General features: G+C 39.6%; 3 protein-coding genes across 4 annotated transcripts; all 3 read left to right on the top strand.

Annotated features, from left to right (window-relative positions):
- The first annotated feature begins 3,180 nt into the window (after window positions 1–3,180).
- On the top strand, window positions 3,181–9,151 carry LOC117426816 (gamma-crystallin M2-like). Of its 2 annotated transcripts, none has more exons than XM_059033928.1 (3): window positions 3,181–3,276; window positions 8,062–8,304; window positions 8,812–9,151. In XM_059033928.1, exons 1-3 carry the CDS (start codon window positions 3,268–3,270, stop codon window positions 9,082–9,084), a joined length of 525 nt encoding a protein of 174 aa, XP_058889911.1. In that variant the 5' UTR covers window positions 3,181–3,267; the 3' UTR covers window positions 9,085–9,151. The 2 variants fall into 2 exon arrangements, with proteins under 2 accessions (XP_058889911.1, XP_033900767.3); XM_034044876.3 differs by lacking the exon at window positions 3,181–3,276 and adding an exon at window positions 7,835–7,930.
- On the top strand, window positions 3,226–4,356 carry LOC117426817 (gamma-crystallin M2-like). Its single transcript, XM_034044878.2, has 3 exons — window positions 3,226–3,276; window positions 3,362–3,604; window positions 4,025–4,356. Exons 1-3 carry the CDS (start codon window positions 3,268–3,270, stop codon window positions 4,295–4,297), a joined length of 525 nt encoding a protein of 174 aa, XP_033900769.2. The 5' UTR covers window positions 3,226–3,267; the 3' UTR covers window positions 4,298–4,356.
- A 4,323-nt stretch (window positions 9,152–13,474) lies between the features above and the next one.
- On the top strand, window positions 13,475–14,678 carry LOC117426812 (gamma-crystallin M2). The gene is made up of 3 exons (XM_034044872.2): window positions 13,475–13,511; window positions 13,827–14,069; window positions 14,346–14,678. Exons 1-3 carry the CDS (start codon window positions 13,503–13,505, stop codon window positions 14,616–14,618), a joined length of 525 nt encoding a protein of 174 aa, XP_033900763.2. The 5' UTR covers window positions 13,475–13,502; the 3' UTR covers window positions 14,619–14,678.
- The last annotated feature ends 741 nt before the right edge of the window (window positions 14,679–15,419 follow it).

Raw genomic sequence — 15,419 nt, 5'->3', positions numbered from 1 at the left:
TTCAAATATGAAGACCTGGTATGCAGGGGGGTGGGCAAGATAGAGTGTAACAGATGTGGCTGAGTTGGTACAAGACTGGCCCGCAGGTATAACAGAGAGTATACACATTGACAATAGACCAGTATGTCTGGTATGTGATCTCCTCCTCCAGCTGGCCTGTGCTGTATCTGGTTGACATAGGAATGAAAACAAGCTCCTCCTGTGTTTGACAGGATGACACAGCTCAAAGGTCAGGCCCACACCGCAGAACTCTGCACCCAAACTGGATGCTGCATCTGCAACGGACCTGAAAAGCCTTAGTGGACAATTAGAAATACAAGTCTTATTATTATCATAGAGCTAAAAAGCAGGACTTGTATCCCACATTTTAAAAACAATAATGCAGTGCAGGTTGGAGGTTTAGGATTAAGTTATAGTTTCTTGAGCCAGGAGTCACCCTGAAGCAGCAATATCTGGAGTCACACATAGCACCAGTCCTGCCATATTCTCCTGACTTGTACCAAAGCAAATCCTTGTGAGATGAGCTTAGGAGTACGTTCAAAACAGATACCCTGACATCTCCACACTCCGTGTGAGCTGTCTATGTGTGACTAATATGCTAACACTACAGTCGTTTTGTTTCCATACTGTAACCTTTCTTGCCATAATAAAAGTTTATAACTTTCGTTCAGGAGGAAGGACTGCCCCCACACTCATTACATCGTCTACTAACCAATCAGGAGATTATAAATAACCCTGACACTTACCCCTCTATTTACCCCTTGATCCACCTCCCCCAGTTGCTACACGTTTCTTTTTTTATTCCCCCTTGGTTAATTTACCAGGGGGTGGGGGAGGTCTACCTTGTGCAGGCCAATTGTCTCTGTATCATACTCCATAATCATCAATAAAAATATCACTATTCTCAGATTGAGTCTTGGGGGTTTGTCCTGAACTCTAAAAAGCATGAAACCTGCTACGAAAGGCCTGTGTATCTCTATTGCAGTTGTATGAAAGGCCCGTGTATCTCTATTGCAGTTGCATGAAAGGCCTGTGTATCTCTATTGCGGTTGTATGAAAGGCCTGTGTATCTCTATTGCAGTTGTATGAAAGGCCCGTGTATCTCTATTGCGGTTGTATGAAAGGCCTGTGTATCTCTATTGCAGTTGTTAGGACCCTGGCTGTTCTATTACAGTGCACTGGAAGGGCCTGTAGAACTGAAAACTATTCTTTCATCCGCAAGGACAGTAATGCCATGGAGAGCTCTTTGCGACTAAGACAGTGATTGGCTGCAAAGAAAACAGGGATAGCCAGAGATTGGATAATTAAGTTAGATTGTTTTTTCTTGTGTACAGTTTCCTAGTAACTGCAGACATTGTATTCTGGGATATGTAGTTGTTTGTGGAAGTTTTAAGGGAAGCGGGAGGGGAGGCAGACAAGCTGTGCGGCAAAATTGCTATGCATATTTTTACCCATTAAATTTAAATTTAGTGCGTAAAATTAGTGAAAACCTAATTCAATAGGGCAATTAATGTGGAATGTGGAAATCTGCTATTGAGCATGAAGTATCAATGCAAACCTGGGAAATGCCATCAATGTCATTAAAGTAGTTTATTTTTTCTTCTTTAAAACAATACAGGGGATCTTACAGAATGAAAATTTACAAGAAACCAAACTTCAATGGCCATACGATGGAGTTCATGGATGACTGTGCTTGTGTCTCTGACGGCTTCCACCATCGGCAAATCTGTTCCTGCAACGTGATGAACGGCTCCTGGGTCTTCTATGAGTATCCCAACTACAGAGGGAAGCAGTACTTCATGAGGCCCGGAGAGTACAGGAGATATCGGGACTGCTGTGCCACTAGTGCAACTGTTGGATCTGTCAGACGTGTAACAGACTGTTATTAAAATCTGATGCGTATGTTGTAAATAAAGAGTATTGTAAAAACAGAACATTTTTTTGGTCAACCATTCCTTTACAAAAGGTAATGACTTCACCCTGATTTAGAGTCAGAGTAAATAAAACTTTAATAACCCATATAGTTTTGAAGTAACTTTATGCTTAATTTTATTTGTGGTTGAGAAATTGCTTCAAATTATTTATAATTAGGACTTTTTCATAGAAAAAAAATGCTTATTTCATGGCATTTCACAGAAATATAGGTATATCAAGATATTTCACGATTAGACATTTATCATTCTCTCTAGTTATTATACCACAAATGTTCCTAAATATGTAAATGCTTACCTGAAAAACAGTGAATTATCAAACAAAATAAAAACATGAATAAATGTAAAAATAACAACAGACATGTGAAATGTTCCCTTCTTGTACTGGACAAAGCAATCTTTAGCAGGAATATGTCCAATCTTTGATGCAGCTGGTGTCTTTTTGTTGAATACATTTTTAAGAAATTGTGCAGCTCTATGCAGTGTGTTCAATCATTTACCGGAAGCAAACTAAATGGACTGCCAGGTTCCTAAATGCAGAGTAACAGGTGGTGTGTCATTAGGCAAACATTTGCTGTATTTATTTTTAAGTGATAAAAAATATGTATATTTACTGTATTCTTTCAGAAACGGGAATTTTCATGTGGTACACATTACACGGCAATGTGTAAATTTCACAGAAATCTTGAAATCCATGATAACCGTCAAAAGAAATACAGCTTTATTTATAATACATATTTAAATGTTAAATGCACCCAATAATATACTGAAATAAAACTATGAGAACAAACTTAATAGGAATCAGTCCTGTGTTATTTCCTTCTTTTAGGACAACATACAGACCTATTTTAAAGAGTTTTACAATAAAGCACATTGATTGTTCACATTCAAATTGTTCACATTCACAGTCTTTCTAGATAAAGGTAACCCTTTGTTAAGCTGATTATATTTCAGAAAAAGATTGTGCTGTAAAACAAAAGGGCCTTATTGAAAACAAACTACAAAGATGGTCCGCATTAGACGGCTAATAAGGTCTATGCTATGTCTGGCATTTTATGTAATTAACAAGGTACCCCCCTTTTGAAATTAATACAATGCTTTGGAATCCTTTATAATTATAATATTTCAGTGCTACCCAGAGAACATTCTTTTCTTAAGCACAACAAAAGGTATGCTTATATTGTAACATTATTTAATGACACTGTACAGCAAACCATGTGGTGCCAATTCATCAGGTTGAGTCATTTGAATAACAACAAAGTCAGCTTTGCTTTAGAGTATAAAAAGCACCAGCAGCACTGTGCTTGTCAGAGTGAATCTCAGCACTGAAACCAACATGGCAAAGGTGAGGGGTTGAGAGAGCTTATTGAATATTTCAATTTCAGTCCTGCACAGCACAGGTAATAAACATTGGTTTCTTATTCCTGCAGATCATTTTCTACGAGGACAGGAACTTCCAGGGCCGCCACTATGAGTGCAGCAGCGACTGTGCTGACCTGAACTCCTACTTCAGCCGCTGTAACTCCATCCGTGTGGAGAGCGGCTGCTGGATGATGTACGAGCGCCCCAATTACATGGGGTACCAGTACTTCATGAGAAGGGGAGAGTATCCCGACTACCAGCGCTGGATGGGGTTCAATGACTCTGTCAGGTCCTGCCGCATGATCCCCCATGTAAGTTAAGAAGATGAAACTGAGGTCATAATAACTCAGCGGTAACGCTGTATTTACTAAATCTGGATTTTACCATTATTGTTAGAGGCTCAGGACTCTAAGCTTACATCTCCATGATATGAGTGTACTTAACCTCTTATCTAGTTGGACTGTGGTATATTCTAGTTTTAGAAAGTGTCCATGACAGGACTGCCCATTTCTGGTCCTGGTTTAACAGGGGAAATAAAATAATGACCTGCTCTGGGACCAGAATGGTCCTTGAATTGGTTCAATTAAACAATTGAGAACACGACTGGAACTTGGTTGGCCAGCTTTGTCTATATCCGCTGTATAATAAAAGCTCTAGTCTATATGTAATCCTGGGGTGTTGATATTATTTTCCTGCTGGTAAGTCTGATGAATTGTGTTTCCTCAAAACAGCACCAAGGATCCTACAGGATGAGGATTTATGAGAGACCTGAATTTGGAGGCCAGATGATGGAGTTCATGGATGACTGTCCCTCTGTCTACGATCGTTTCCGATACAATGACATTCACTCCTGCAACGTGATGGAGGGCTACTGGCTCTTCTATGAACACCCCAACTACAGAGGAAGACAGTACTTCATGAGGCCTGGAGAGTGCAGGAGATACAGCGACTGGGGAGGCATGAGCTCCAGGATTGGGTCCTTCAGACGCATCATGGACTATTGATTATTGGAAATATATGATGTGGTCTGTTCCTGAAATAAAAATGAGCTGTTATTGGTAAAGCACAATCGTTTTGTATATTTGTGTATTTCTTAATGAGAAGAGTTATATAATTGCTTTGCCACCTCATTACCTTAGATGGTTAATCACTATGAAGGCCTGAGAATTAATAAGAGGAACATATTTTGATAGATGCATTGAAGGGGCATCTTAGTGATTTAACCTACTGTATAGGGTATACTGTATACTGTATACTGTATAGATGTGTGGTGGGGAAAGCAACTCAATTGACACAGATATGCAGTTAAGTTCTTTTTAGCACACTTTATTTCCCTGTGCAATGGGGGGGGGGGGGGGGGGGGGAGGTCACTTTGAATCCTTTATGCACTCTAGCAGGGAGTTACAGCACAGCCTTACTGGAGAATGCCAATCTGATTTGAGAATGCAACATTGAACATTTTTTGAGGATGCAACATTGAAAATGGATAACTGCAAAGCATACGACATGGTTTATTTAGATTTCCAGAAAGCTTTTGACAAAGTCCTGCATAAAAGATTAATTCTCAAACTGAACGCAGTAGGGATTCAAGGAAATGCATGCACATGGATTAGGCAGTGGTTAACAGGTAGAAAACAGAAAGTACTGATTAGAGGAGAAACCTCAAAATGGAGTGAGGTAACCAGTGGTGTACCACAGGGATCAGTATTAGGTCCTCTGCTATTCCTAATCTACATTAATGATTTAGATTCTGGTATAGTAAGCAAACTCATTAAATTTGCAGACAACACAAAAATAGGAGGAGTGGCAAACACTGTTGCAGCAGCAAAGGTCATTCAAAATGATCTAGACAGCATTCAGAACTGGGCAGACACATGGCAAATGAAATTTAATAGAGAAAAGTGTAAAGTATTGCATGCAGGCAATAAAAGTGTGCATTATAAATATCATATGGGAGATAGTGAAATTGAAGAAGGGAACTATGAAAAAGACCTAGGAGTTTATGTTGACTCAGAAATGTCTTCATCTAGACAATGTGGGGAAGCTATAAAAAAGGCTAACAAGATGCTTGGATATATTGTGAGAAGTGTTGAATTTAAATCATGGGAAGTAATGTTAAAACTCTACAATGCATTAGTAAGACCTCACCTAGAATATTGTGTTCAATTCTGGTCACCTCGTTACAAAAAGGATATTGCTGCTCTAGAAAGAGTGCAAAGAAGAGCAACCAGAATTATCCTGGGTTTAAAAGGCATGTTGTATGCAGACAGGCTAAAAGAATTGAATCTATTCAGTCTTGAACAAAGAAGACTACGAGGCGATCTGATTCAAACATTCAAAATCCTAAAAGGTATAGATAATGTCAACCCAGGGGACTTCTTTGACCTGAAAAAAGAAACAAGGACCAGGGGTCACAAATGGAGATTAGATAAAGGAGCATTCAGAAAAGAAAATAGGAGGCACTTTTTTACACAGAGAATTGTGAGGGTCTGGAACCAACTCCCCAGTAATGTTGTTGAAGCTGACCCCCTGGGATCCTTCAAGAAGCTGCTTGATGAGATTCTGGGATCAATAAGCTACTAACAACCAAACTAGCATGATGGGCTGAATGGCCTCCTCTCGTTTGTAAACTTTCTTATGTTCTTATGTTCTTATGATGCAGACATACAGAGTCCCGCCTTATGATACTATCTTTTACCTATTATATACAGTGTTCAAGTAACTACAACTTAGATTTGTCCCCGATGACACCAAGCAATACAAACTCCACAATATTGTATTTTCTGACACCAAATGTTCTTTGACAAACTAATGCCTTCTGCAACGGTAATTGCATATATGAATTCCAGCTGCAGTATTGCTTCAAACCATCAGATGGAGAAGAGTATTTACAAAGCTGAGTCTGGTACTAGACTATACAATATGTTTAGAAAACAACCACCGGTCATGAAAACACACTTCAGATAATACATCATTTAATAAACATGAACTAATAATACTAATACTACTACTAATAATAACAATACTATTACTACTACCACCACTACTACTACTATGCAGACCCGGCCCCGCAGTGGTGTGCGCTAGCCTCCCTCCTCCTGCGCCAGTTGCACGACCTGGGCTACGACCGGCCGGTCTTCTACCAGGACCTGCTCAAGACCCGACTGTGAGTCTGGGATCTCCTGAATCGCGAACGCTCGGAGTGGCTGACAGAACGGCCTGCCGAGCTATCCAGGAATGCAAAGCAGCTTTGCACCCAGACTCTGTCAGGTATCTCGAGGTGGTCCTCAAGACCGGAGAGCCAACTTCCCTCCCTACCCCCGGCTCTCTGGTCCTGCTGATCGAGCCAAAGGTGTGGGACCCCCCTCTGCCTCCCCTCGAGAATAACCTGAGCAGGATCTCGCAGTTCTGGACCCCCTTCCCCTCCATGTCGAGGAGAACCCTGTACGCGATGGTGCTCTACACCCTCCACTTCCTCGCCCTCGTCTCCTGCCGAGACACTGCTTGGCGGGGGCCCCTCCAACCCCCGGAGGGCGAGAGTCCCCAGTGAGAAGTACAATGTAACATTCTAAACAGTAATTCTAACTGTAAAATTCAACCAGAATGTATCTAATACTGTAGTGTACATCACCTTAAATATCATTTTCTGCCGATCCACCGTGAAAAAGACAGCGATGAGTTATAGAGCAGCTATGCATTGTGGTACATTCTTTTTTTGGTGTTTAAATTATATTCTGCGAGAACTGCAATACCATATAGTACTAGTGATAATTTAAATACTGTCGTATTCACCCCAATCAAGCAAAGAATGGGCTGTGTGAATGATATTTTTTAGTAAAGAAAAACGAAATTTAAAAAAATTACAAGAATCTAAAATCCAAATAGGGCCAAATTGAAAACCGAAAACGCAGAGCACAGCTCTACACGTGAGCCTAAATCTCGTTTTCAAATCTATGGTACATTTGCTTTAGAGCGTACATGTATAGATAATGTTACCTGGGCTTAAGCAATATTAATAATAGTTTCTTCCACAAGTCAATCCATCCTTGCTGTCTCGGTGTCGTTTAATTTCGAATTTCTTCCACTTTCCACCTGCTGTGGCTACCAAGATACACTAACAGGACAGACATCATATTAATGCTGTACGTGCTTGTCATATAAAACATCAATCCCATGAAAATGCCAGAATCAGCACTATTATACAGGAGCTGACTTGTTTTTTATTGTCTGTTTCAGTTTCTTCTACTGCTACTGTATGTGTGCATTGCAATATACATGTAGAAAATGAATTAAATCTCAGACAAACTCTATATTATTAAGATAATTAGAATAATGTACCTTTCCAGAGTGGCATTATGTGAACTGATGACACACACACACTGTACAGAATTCCTCAAACACAAACCCAGAGACATTGTTACTGTCCTTTGTGCCAGTGACAGAAAGGGTGCATGCTTTGCTGACAAGGAACACACAGATCTTTTGTTGTTTGGCAGCAGCACATTCTCTTTAAAAAGCTGATGTGTAAATGTGATTGATTTACATAACAATGCTTGAGTTTCTCTCCAGGGTATAAAGGGGAAGCTTCTGCTATCTGGGGTACAGAGTGACCACGGTAATCCAATACAATGGGGAAGGTAAGGCTCACTACAGTATTGTGCACCTTTGTGCATCTGCATATTTAAAGATAATAAAACATTATTTTTAATTGATCCGGGTTTCTAATAGCATGCCATTAATTCGCCAAACAAACATTTGTCTATTTCAGATCATCTTCTACGAGGACAGGAACTTCCAGGGCCGCCACTATGAGTGCAGCAGCGACTGTGCTGACCTGAACTCCTACTTCAGCCGCTGTAACTCCGCCCGTGTGGAGAGCGGCTGCTGGGTCCTGTACGAGCGTCCCAATTACATGGGGTACCAGTACGTTCTGCCTAGGGGGGAGTACCCCGACTACCAGCGCTGGATGGGATACAGCGACTCCATCAGGTCCTGCCGCATGATGCCACAAGTAAGTTAAGAAGATGAAACTGTGGTTTTAATAGCTCAGCAGTGCATACTAAACCTGGCTTCAGTGATTCTTTTTAGAGGCTCTGGTCTCTAATTCCTGAGCTCACCTGCTGTGTTAGAAAGATTAGTTATTAATCAACAGCATTAAGCAGCAATAATATTTTCTTCATGGTTGGGATTCAGGGGTAAAAAAGATTCTACCTGAAATGATTTTCCTACTATCTCTTCCACACATAAGTAGATCAGACTAGTACACCATGTACCTCATTTTCACACATTCCCCTGTGCACCACTACCAGAGGGAAGAGCCTTCAGTAAGAGGGCACTCCATTACAAATTACATTACATTTTGTCACTAAAATGTTATCACATCTGCAGGACTAACATAGCTTTTACAGTCTCAATGGAGATGAAAGTTCATTAAGTTCAGTCCACATGCATCAGCTTTGATTGGCAGGTTGGTATTATCTGCTGGAATAACCCTTCTATTTATTTATGTATTTAACAGCACAGGGGATCCTATAGGATGAAAATATACGAGAGAGAAAACTTCGGAGGCCAGTCGATGGAGTTCATGGATGACTGCGAGTCTGTCTACGATCGTTTCCGTTATCAAGACATTCACTCCTGCAACGTGATGGACGGCTACTGGATAATGTATGAGCAGCCCAACTACAAGGGAAGACAGTACTTCATGAGGCCCGGAGAGTACAGGAGATACAGCGACTGGGGAGGCATGAGCTCCAGAATTGGGTCCTTCAGACGCATCACAGACTACTGATCATTTGAAATATGTCATATAATTTGATCTATTACTGAAAATAAAAAATCAGCTATCCTTGCTAAAACACTTGTCTTTTTTATTAGATATTTTGTAAAGCTCTATTCAAATAGGTCAGAAGAGTTTGGGACAAGCAAGTGTAGGACTATTTGTTTGAAAGCTGTTCCCATGTGGAGCACTAGCTGGCTTTAACGAACAATGCTTTTTGGTTCAGAACTTAATGGTAATACTTCATGTTCTAAATAATGAACCCTTCTGGGAATTTTAAACAAAGTTCTAAATGGTTTAAAATGTAACACCCCTTCCATTGCAAACCTGGAACCTCAAGGAACAAAAAGAACTTCCACTTCCACCAAGATGCAAACAAAAGGCCAAATGAGCTTTCCCTGCTAAGAAAAAAAGGTGTCTTCTTAATTTCTAAAGTGACTTATAAGCCGTATTGAAATAAGACAAAAAGGGAAGTAAAGTTAGAACTGTTTGAAAGCTGTTCCCGTGTAGAGTCCTAGCGAGCTTTAACACAGATGCTTTATGGTTTAGAACCTATTGACAACTTGTCATGCTGTAAATAAAGAATAAAAAGTTCTGAATCGTGTTTTCTAAGGTTTAACACCCGTAATCACTCAACCACAAACCAAGAAAGACTCAAGATATAAAAGGTACCATCTTTGCATCTCTCCAACATATTTGCCACCAACCTCCTAATTCAGTTTTAACCCCATACTCTATAGCAGGGGTCTCCAACCCTGGTCCTAGAGAGCTACTGGGGCTTCTGGTTTTCGTTTCAACTCAGCTCTCAGTTACTTAATTGCACCAATTATTGGCTTAATTAGTCATGATTACCAGGTGTTCCAGATCTTTAGTTCCAGACCCCTGCTCTATATAGTCTCATATGATCTAATTAGCAGGTAATCAGACATTCAACTTGTTCCTATTTTACTTGTTGTCCCTGTGCTTCATATGAATCAGTATTAATTTAGTTATATTAATTACATTTTGTATAGGTTGTCATTTTCTGTAAAAAGAGGAACATGCTTATTTAGCTTGCAACAGAATAGTGCAGTAAATATATGTACACAACCCAATGATGCCATCTACTGGTTTATTATTATTTATTTCTTAGCAGATGCCCTTATTCAGGGCGACTTACAATTGTTACAAGATATCACATTATACATTATTTCAATTTCACATTATTTTTACATACAATTACCCATTTATACAGTTGGGTTTTTACTGGAGCAATCTAGGTAATGTACCTTGCTGAAAGGTACAGCAGCAGTGTCCCCCACCTGGGATTGAACCCACGAACTTCCGGTCAAGAGTCCAAAGCCGTAACCACTACTCCACACTTATTATTAGTTTATTTAGCAGACGCCTTTATCCAAGGCGACTTACAGAGACTAGGGTGTGTGAACTATGCATCAGCTGCAGAGTCACTTACAACTACATCTCACCCGAAAGACGGAGCACAAGGAGGCTAAGTGACTTGCTCAGGGTCACACAATGAGTCAGTGGCTGAGGTGGGATTTGAACCGGGGACCTCCTGGTAACAAGCCCTTTTCTTTAACCACTGGACCACACCACCTCCTACACTGTTGCCTAAACTAAGGTTTACCACTGCCTCTAAATATGACCATGTATTCAATGAGCAATGTGTTTATTATGAAAAGTTAAGGAACTGTATATTAAGTTATGCAAGGTATGGTGGTTTTAAATGTAGTTTTATTTTTTATTTATTTATTTTTTTTACCTAAGGTATCACTTTAATTTTCAGTTAGAATTGTGATATGTATTTTTATTAGGTATTGTACCAAAATGTTAAAATTGAAAAGCTTATACAAAATGTAATAAAATACCTGCTGTATATGAAATGAGAAGTTTGGAATAATGTTAGAAAATAGTATGAGTGTGGAAGGACTAGAGAGGCGTGGCCCAACAATACCACTGATGATGAGGTTGGTTAACAAGCTGAGTTAAACAATACAGAGCATAATGCTAACAAGTAGTACAAGAAAATGCATACTTGCCAACATTTGGAAACTGTTCTCCAGTTTGGGGGGGGGGGGGGGGTTATATGCATCATGCACATGGGAGGGGTCATACACAAAAAACTCTATCATATAATAATAGACATATCCCCTCAACTCAACACCGCACAACCAGCATGACAGTAAACATACACAATTAAGCGTTCTTACCTTTGTAAACTGGTAAGTTAGTGATCAGCAGATGTGTCAGCTGCACAGGGCAACAGTGTGGAGTAGTGGTTAGGGCTCTGGCCTCTTGACCGGAGGGTCGTGGGTTCAATCCCAGGTGGGGGACACTGCTGCTGTACTCTTGAGTAAGGTACTTTACCTAGATTGCTCCAGTAAAAACCCAACTGTATAAATGGGTAATTATATGTAAAAATAATGTGATATCTTGTAACAATTGTAAATCGCCCTGGATAAGGCGTCTGCTAAGAAATAAATAATAATACGAAGAGCACAGCGTGTGGTTTTCACTAACTCTACTGTGCAGAATAAATAAATTTTTTTTCTATGTGTAAATATCGGGACTTTCTTCCTATGCATTGGGGCGCGGGACATTTGCTAGGAAATCGGGACTGTCCCGACCATATGACTGTTGGCATGTGTGAAAATGCACAAAATATTATGCAGCTGAGCACTGTTCAAATTCTAACTGAAAACCCACTCCAGGGAACTACACTGACACCTTCACTATCCAGTTATATTAGGATAGTGTTACATTTTAGTTTCACTCCATTATCCGCACACAGAGCTGTATTTCGGGGGTTCCCAAACTGGGAGCCATGGACACCTGGTGGGCTGTGAGATGCTTTCAGGGGAGCCGTAGCACATCCAAAAAATTCTCTCCCACATTAACCTGACAAAGCAACATTGCCCAGCCCGGGGGATCAATTCATTTACATGAGCGCTGTTGCTTGGTGCTTGGGCTTATTTCAAATGTAACATTGACGCCAGCTTGTGCCCTCCCTAACAGCACTAAGGAGAACAAAAGAGGCAACTATAATGATACACTTTATAATTATAACATCAAATTCTTTCATTAAGAAAATCAATTCAGAAATGCAGGATTTCGGCCAATGTATATTTTTCTGTAGAAATTATTGAACAAAGGACATGTCAGCGACCCCCTTTTAAGCCAAGTGCTCCATGGAGGCACTTCCATTATCTGGATAGAGAGTTTCTAACTGACATTATTTTCCTTTGATCTCTTCCATGCGTTAATGGATGCAATTACAGGTTTTTTATTTATTGATTTTTTTTTACTGTATCTCGTGTATTATGCATTTCTCTGTATTTATGTATTATGGATTTTCTTGTAAAGCACATTGTGATGGTGGTCCACTATGAAAGGTGCTATATAAAATAAAAATTGATTGACTGATTGATTGAAATGACGGGAAAGGAGGAGGTCGATATGCAAATTAGCTATGAATAGAGTTCTCCTGCTGTTATTGCAGACAGCTCGGGAAAATGTGGTTTCCATGCACAGAGAACAGGTAACACGAGAGAATCTCACCTGGAAACCCATGGTTGTCAGGTGACATCTTGTTTGAGTAAACTGCTCTAAGCACAATGTTAAGCTCATGTAATGTGATTTTTAATGCTTTGTGCCTGGTTGTTTAATAATATGTTTTACTGCTCTTGTCCAATTTTTTTTTCAAATGTCCATTATTGGGGTGACATATCGTTAGTAGTGAATAATATTTCAGCTAATTTATCATACGACTTACTAATTAAAGAAAAAAGAAAGTAATGTACATATCAAAGCAGAGTTGCCGCCTCCTTTAAAGGGGACGGCAGTGAATGTTTCTCACAACGGATAAGAAGGCTGTGCTGGAAGTGAGCTGGGTTACTTCAGGAGTGAATTTTGATTTTGACTCTTACCATCTCGTTTAGGTGAACCTGCATCTGGTTATTGGGACAGTTTGCCTACAAGTGTTAAAACTAATTATGAGGAATCAAAGAACAGGTTACAGACTGTGTTTAATCAAGATCAGTACTTGCAGATGTTTCGTGTGTGCTTATCTACTAGGCAGAGGATAAACGTGATTTATTTTCATGGTGTAAAAACAATAATAATAAAGAATGACAGAAATTGTATTCCATGTACCGCAATGCTTCCTGTTGTCTTCCTGTCAAAAAACATAGATCACATTTTCCACATGATCCTAGGGCCAACATTTATCTTTTAGATCTCACAAAACCTCATTTGACATATACAATGCCTTTTTACAATGAAAAGGCAAACACAGGGGGAACATTTCAGGACAGCAACAAAAAAGTACTGCTGACATAGAAAATCTGGAAACTGCATACTTTCGCATGTAGGGTATAAAAGAAGCCAGTTCACTGCCTTCCATATAGCATCCTGTGCACTGAAACGGCAGTATGGGAAAGGTAACTTCTGTCTTTCTATTAGATTTTACAGGTGTGTATATAAATGCAGATTAACAATGGTAAGGAAGGGGCGATATTAATTAGACCATCTGAGGTTGAAAAATGACTGCCCATCCTGAAATAAACATAATCCTAATTTGAGCAAATTATGAAAGAGAGCACAGATTCAATGCAATGTGCAAGGATTTTAGCAAATATCTTGATATCAGCGTTAAGAAGGAAAATAGGACGTCACAGCATTGGCGCCTGATTGTGTGCAAATTTGAGGAATTAAATGTAGATTGTAAGTAAAATGTTAAAAATTTTGTTTTTTAGATAATTTTCTACGAGGACAGGAACTTCCAGGGCCGCCACTATGAGTGCAGCAGCGACTGTGCTGACCTGAACTCCTACTTCAGCCGCTGTAACTCCGTCCGTGTGGAGAGCGGCTGCTGGATGATGTACGAGCGTCCCAATTACATGGGGTACCAGTACTTCATGAGAAGGGGAGAGTATCCTGACTACCAGCGCTGGATGGGGTTCAATGACTCCGTCAGGTCCTGCCGCATGATCCCACAAGTAAGTTCCTTGTAATTTTTACAGCATTTAAAGAATCGATAAATACCTATACTAGAAATTCACATTTTCTTTTTAAAAGTTTCTAAAATAATGTGCTTCTTTTTCCAAAGTATTGCATATTACAAATGGAAAAGCAAGTGATTTACAAACACAGTGTCACTAATTATTATTGAAAGAAAACCCTGAGGCTGTCTAAAGTTTACTGCTCATTATATTAAAAAATGACTCATAGCATTGTTCTTCTACCTGCATTTATGTTTGTGTAACCGTTCACAGCACCAAGGATCCTACAGGATGAGGGTTTATGAGAGACCTGAATTTGGAGGCCAGATGATGGAATTCATGGATGACTGTCCCTCTGTCTACGATCGTTTCCGATACAATGACATTCACTCCTGCAACGTGATGGACGGCTACTGGATCATGTATGAGCAGCCCAACTACAGAGGAAGACAGTACTTCATGAGGCCTGGAGAGTACAGGAGATACAGCGACTGGGGAGGCATGAGCTCCAGGATTGGGTCCTTCAGACGCATCACTGACTACTGATAATTTGAAATATGTGATATAGTCTGTTTCTGAAATAAAAATGAGCTTTCCTTGCTAAAACAGTTGTATTTTTTCATTTATAATTTGATTAGTAAGCCCTCTACAAAAAGAGATCCATTATCGTTTAACTGTTGATGAGAAGGTGAATATTGAGGTGCAACGCATTGTGGGTTGGAACTTGATAACAACAAAGCCTGTTGTAAGATTTAACACCCCTTATCCCTCCACCACAAACACATTTTTATTGCAAACTTCTGACCATATATAACCCATTTTGACTCCTCATTATGGTTTTGTTTCCCCTTTCTCCACTCTCAGCTGGCCTTCACTTCAAGTAGGTTGACTCCCTTTTAAGCCTTCTGTCTGCCTTGTTTTGGCTACACCTTGGCAAGACCATATCTGAATCAGAAGATTATAGCCACCATTTACATTACAACAAGAACAATCCCAAAACACAGTGGTGGAAAATCCACTTGTCCTGAAGTCTGTGCTGATTTTGTAATTATCTTATTATCATCTATAACTATTAACAAATGACTTCAAACATTGGTAAGCTCTCAGTTAACCCTGCCATTACTTTAACAATGTACCCCTAATAGCAGTATCATTAATTGCACTTGGAGTTGGTTAAACAGTAACATTTGATAAATGCATTTGATAGATTATACAAATGCATTTGTCAAAGGCATTTGAAATCGATGAAATACATTTTGTCAAATGAAAATACTTTGCAAACTGATTCAAATGCAAATGTTAATGCTTTGTATATTTCTTAAATGCATTTAGTTGCAATTATACACT

This window comes from Acipenser ruthenus, chromosome 11 (assembly GCF_902713425.1).
Source record: "Acipenser ruthenus chromosome 11, fAciRut3.2 maternal haplotype, whole genome shotgun sequence".
NCBI classification, from domain to species: domain Eukaryota; kingdom Metazoa; phylum Chordata; class Actinopteri; order Acipenseriformes; family Acipenseridae; genus Acipenser; species Acipenser ruthenus.
Note: the sequence above shows the minus strand (reverse complement) of the source record. Positions and strands in the feature narration are given on the sequence as shown.